General features: G+C 34.3%; 1 protein-coding gene across 1 annotated transcript in view; it reads left to right on the forward strand.

Moving 5' to 3' along the window:
• Positions 1-936: 936 nt before the first annotated feature.
• The window catches only part of TRPC4 (transient receptor potential cation channel, subfamily C, member 4), a gene marked incomplete at both ends in the record, with an annotated part of 54,290 nt that continues 49,543 nt past the window's right edge, over positions 937-5,683 (forward strand). The window contains one exon of the mRNA XM_010180547.1: positions 937-1,455. Within this exon, the coding sequence (XP_010178849.1) occupies positions 937-1,455 (519 nt within the window). The remainder of the gene's footprint in view (positions 1,456-5,683) is intronic.

Genomic DNA, 5,683 nt, shown 5'->3' on the forward strand with positions numbered 1-5,683 from the left:
CTGTACTTGGTTATTGAGCTATGAACCAAAGGCAGTCCATAAGTGATGCTGCCAATACCTTTTTTTTTGATTGACATTGGTTAATTACACTTTCACGGCTTCATCATACTAGTCTAATGAGCTGTCTTGATCTGGGAAAGACTTTAGAGTCTGGCATTGAAAAATAAAGAAACAATGTTAAAATGAAGGATTTTATAGTCTCCTGTTAAAATATAGAAACACATCAGAAGACTGAAAATACAGAAATGCACACCAGGATAGACCTTACAAATTATCTTCTAGTGTTTCCTCTCTTGAGGCCCTGTGCTACCTACTCTTCCATTTTCCTATAGAGTATTCTTGTCTGCACATGTGAATGTAGAACTGAGCCTTAAGACATTAAGCTCTTTGCAGCAGTATCTTTGTTACTCCACTCAATTTCCAACCCTCTCTTTAAGAAAACCTATCTTTTCTTTCTCATTTATTTGCCCATTTTATCTTATAACTCTAGCTCATCTGTGTGCTGTTCACCACTTCCTTCAGAGAATCACAATTATGCCCGCATGATTCTGTCTTCCCTATAAAACTGAGATGAACCAGTGAGAGACAACAACATGTCCATCTTGCTCACAGCTGGCACTTCAAGGGACCCGACAGGAGTGTTTGTACCTGACTCTTCCTCGTTTATCTAATCATTTGCTCTAACTAATCATTGTCCGTGGGCTGTTTACGTACAAACAGGTTTTATGAAAAATCACACCTTGCTTATAGCAATTTATTAACTGGAAAGAGGCTATCTTAGCTAATTGAATTGTTATGTTTAATTGTTTCCTTCAACTCTGGCCAGAAGCAAAGATCCATCAGCAAGTGTACTACCAGGTAAACTATTCATAGCTTAGTTTTGTATAGCTCTTTTTCACTGAAGAGGCCTGTAAGGGTTTTTGCCTTTTTTCACAGGTGCCACCAGTGCTTCTGGACAAGCAGTTTTCAGAATTTACACCAGACATCACACCCATTATTCTGGCTGCCCACACCAACAATTACGAAATTATAAAGCTCCTTGTGCAGAAAGGGGTCTCTGTGCCCAGGCCACATGAGGTCCGCTGTAATTGCGTCGAATGTGTCTCGAGTTCAGATGTGGACAGCCTCCGGCACTCTCGATCCAGACTCAATATCTACAAGGCTCTGGCAAGCCCATCGTTGATTGCTTTGTCCAGTGAGGATCCTTTCCTTACCGCCTTTCAGCTGAGCTGGGAGCTGCAGGAACTGAGTAAAGTCGAAAATGAATTTAAGTCAGAGTATGAGGAACTGTCACGGCAATGCAAGCAATTTGCTAAAGATCTTCTGGATCAGACACGGAGTTCCAGGGAATTGGAAATTATTCTTAATTACAGAGATGATAATAGCTTGATAGAAGAACAAAGTGGTAATGATCTTGCAAGATTGAAACTGGCAATTAAGTACCGTCAAAAAGAGGTGAGTGTGCTGGAGTATATTTAAGCATACTTAGTAGTAGTAATGTGATAGATAATAGCCTGAAATACATCCTTTTAACTGAGACAAATTGCTGCTTATGTTTTTTTGTTCTACAGGGTGTCTTTTTGTATTTTTAATTTGATGAATTTGAGTAGCTGTTATAGTTTGATAGTATCAGAATTTCAGTGCTCTGTTATAACACAGATCTAGGAAACTTTTCTTTTGCAGCTGAATAGACATAAACTTCAGTAGTTGTGCTCTGAGGAGCCCATCAGTAAGAGGATGGAAAATACATACAGCATACATAAAATTAGCGTTAATAGTGTCTGACAGAAAAAAGGAGGCTACGTGTTTAAACACCTATAAAATAGTACAGGTACCTCAACGGAGAGGTTTCTTTAAAAAATAGCTATAGATACTGAAACAGAAGATTAATAGCAATGCATGACTCCCCTAAGCTTTGACATTCACATTCTTTTTCATAAGGTATCCAAAATGGAGATACCTGGAATTGGTTTCTATGTCAGTTAAAAATTCATGAGTTTGCTTCACTGATACAGATACTCAATTTGAATCAGAGAATGTCTGCATTTTCTTTATATTCTAGTTCTTATGAGCCTCCAAAACCAAAAGAATCAAGACAGAAAAATGAGTTAGGAAGACAGTTCTCCTGATATTTCAAAAACCTCACATGGTCCCTGCTCAATATTGTGTCAGAATGTGTTTTATCATCTCGTTTTGAACCTGTACATCCAAAATCAGTTGTATTGTGGAAATGTATAGGCAAGACAAATGGCATTAATAATTAATTATTACTCATTCATATAAAATATGGCAAATGCTTAAGAAAGTTCTGTGTTATATTGAACTAGTTTATCACTGCTAAATCTCTGTTCTGCAAAATATAATAGTAAATGCATTAATATATTAAGCACATTAGAAAGGTTGTCAGGAATAATAACCAAACAGGTAATGATTCTGCTGTCTGTTTGAAATACAATTTAGTAATGATAAGAAGTTATCATAAAGGTAGGTACCTACTGAAATACTACTGGAAATTGGTCTCTGACTTCGTAAGTATTCTAATAGACATTTTTTCCTTCAGGAAAGGTATTGTGTAATTTCATATTTGAGAGTACACTGTTTTAGGCAACACATTCACTGCCTCCGTAAATTATTTTCACATGGTACTATTCGAGACTTTTCTTATCTAATATTCTTGAAATGTCAATCCTGTTCTACAGTCTTTTAAGAAATTACAGTATGGACTTCTGTTTTCTAAAGGATTCATGAACTGAAATAAAATTCTGACCCCTCTCTCTCTTTTTTTTTACCATAAATACAGAGCTTGAATTTTTTTAATTTGAGATAGAGACAGTGAAACATCTGCAGGGTAAAATGTTTTTTCATAGTTGCGTCTGATTACTGTGCCTTTGCATTGATCACACTTCATTGATTTTTCATAATACCAAACACTAAAGCAATACTGATTTTGTGCCATAATTCCAAATCAGTGGATCTTTTGTATTTGACATACATTTTTCATTTCTATAAATATTTCCTTCTATCCCTGTCATTTGAGTCTCCTTGAAGTAAAAACAAGTTTTATTAGATTTTTTTGCCGTGTTCCTAAAATCATTCCCTACTAGACGCTGGAGCAAATAATAGCCACTGTACCTGATCAGTCGTTTTATTTTTTATTATTACAATAATATTCTGATAGGTACAGCTCCAAGGTCAAGAAGCTTCCCTCAGGCATAACAAGTGGACCTTCTTTACAAAACAAAGAAATTTATGCAAGTTGGATTTGAGGTTCTCCAAAGAGAAAGGTGCTTATCTTCTGCATTTTGATTCCTTTTGTGCTTGCCATAGTACTGTGATCCGCATTGATGTACTGTCAAAAGGCATTGCAGTGGTATCGACTCTCAATCCATGGATTCATGTCAGAGGGTATCTTCTTTGTATTGCCAAGGAAGAAACTTCCCTGATAAAACCATCTTATCTTCTTTCATTAATAACTAATGAGGTTGAAAAAGATTTATTGTTTCAAGTTTGCACTACAGAATAATGTCTGGCGAGACTGTGGATAATATCTGTTCTGAGTTAGAACCAGAGAGTATCTGCCAACATGAATGTTTTGTCTGCTTACTCACATTTTTTTTTAGCATAGCACATGAGACAGAACACCCAAGGTACCATTTTTTTTCCCAGTTTATTTTGTATCACTGATGCTATTTGATTGTAAGTAAAGACATGTTGCTGATGGTTATGATGCCTATTTCTGACACCGATGGTTGCTTGGGCTACAACCAGCAGCAGACAAGAAAGATTCCCTGAAGTCATGCAACAGTCTGCATTGGGCATAAATGTTTTGTTGTCTAACTATCTACTGTATAATATTATCTCAGCTAAAGGAGAGTTTGGTTTTATAAAGGCTGTCTCTTACAAATTCATTGTGCTAGATTCTAAGCACTCAATGAGCAATGAGAAATAGTTTCCCATTTTCCTGAACCAAATAAAAATGTCTGCTGATTTAACTGCAGTTTCATTGAAGAATGTGGAAGGAAAATCCCTAATTCTGTCTATGATTCACAAGCAGAAGTTATTCTACCTGTAGTAATAATAATATGTCATTCTGAGTTTAAGTAATTTGCAAAACCCTGGTGCAACAATGCAATTAAGTATTGGATAATAGTAGCAGTCTGTCATAATTAGTAGAAGGTCATCTTTGCCGCTAATTGCAAAATCCATGTTTTGTCTCATATACATTGAGAGTCTTTAATAGAGAAATCACATAAAAACATAATTATTGGCAGTATTGTCTCATTTTGCTTCATTTTAAGATGTTCTGATATTAACACAGAGGAATTTATTTTAGGTATGTAACTATTAACCTTTTATCTTTCACTTTTCAAATGAATAGACTAGCTGGACTTTTTTCCTTTTTTTGTTGTTTTTTTTTTCCTCTTTCCATCCTTAGTTTACTCTGATCACCATTCACATCCTCTGCAAGGACAAGATCATTAGATAATTTTGAATATTAGCGGGATGTAAAGTAGGTTAAATTCTGCACATTTCATTTTGACAATCTTAAAACATTTTAATAAGCTTCTTTCTGCATTTATCTTTAAAAACCAAAGAAAATAAATACCTATATAATCCATAAATGGTTATGTATCATGTTGAGGTGTAGATAAGAAAGCAAAACCTAAATTTGCTAAAAGGTACATTCAGGAAGGACATTTTTCCTGATCCTGAATTAGTGTTTTTAAAGGACTGATTTAAACCAGAACCATTTCTAAATTTTATTTCTCTTTTCAGTACATTTCTATAGAGCTGAATAATCAATATTTATGAAAAATCTCTATGTTCCCATAAAACACACACCAAAGATTACTGATATGAGCAATATCACCAAATTATTAATTGACTAGTTAAATCTTAAATACAATAATGTGATATTCACATTTCATAGATCAATTCTTGTTTTCTAGTAAAATAGTGCTGCAGGATAAAAGAAATTGTTGATTACTGATAATAAAAGTCATCTGCTTGCTTGTGCTCGAAAGAGGACTGCTAAAAATGCAATCAGCAGTTCTTCACTAGTTTTCTATACAAAATATTGCCTCAGTGAAAAGGAAATGTTTCACAATAATGTCACAAATTCACTGAAATTTTCAATGAAAACATGTCAAATAATTTCAAATCTGTCATTTCATGTAGATGTCTAAACATTTCAATAAAGCATTTCAACTGCAGTTTCTTCTTACTCCACTTGGACTTTAACAGTTTTGACAATGCAATGCTTATACCTAATATATTCCATATCATATTAATGTACAATGCAGTATAAATACGAAATAATAAAATATTTCTTATCAAAATTGAATATCTCAACAATGCCTAGAGAAAATAATTTTAATCTACTGAAATGAAAAGTTGCCATGTTCTTAGTAATGTTTTTTAATGTTAAAATTGCCATCATCTTGGGAATGTTGGCTTTTTATTCAGATATAGAATACAAAGTATGTCTGGAAATGCAGGAAATTTCCAGAGTTTCTCTGGAAGCAGTACAGTTTAAGACTCTAAATCAGGCTTTGTGACTGCCTAAGAGAACAGAATTTTCCTCTGAAGCCATAGATTGATTTTCAGTCATTTTAGTAGCTATTATAATGTATTTCTCATTAAAAGATGGAAAAGCCTGAATTGTTTACTCTGCAAGCAGGAA

Source organism: Mesitornis unicolor, unplaced genomic scaffold, assembly GCF_000695765.1.
Source record: "Mesitornis unicolor isolate BGI_N332 unplaced genomic scaffold, ASM69576v1 scaffold10740, whole genome shotgun sequence".
Classification (NCBI taxonomy): domain Eukaryota; kingdom Metazoa; phylum Chordata; class Aves; order Mesitornithiformes; family Mesitornithidae; genus Mesitornis; species Mesitornis unicolor.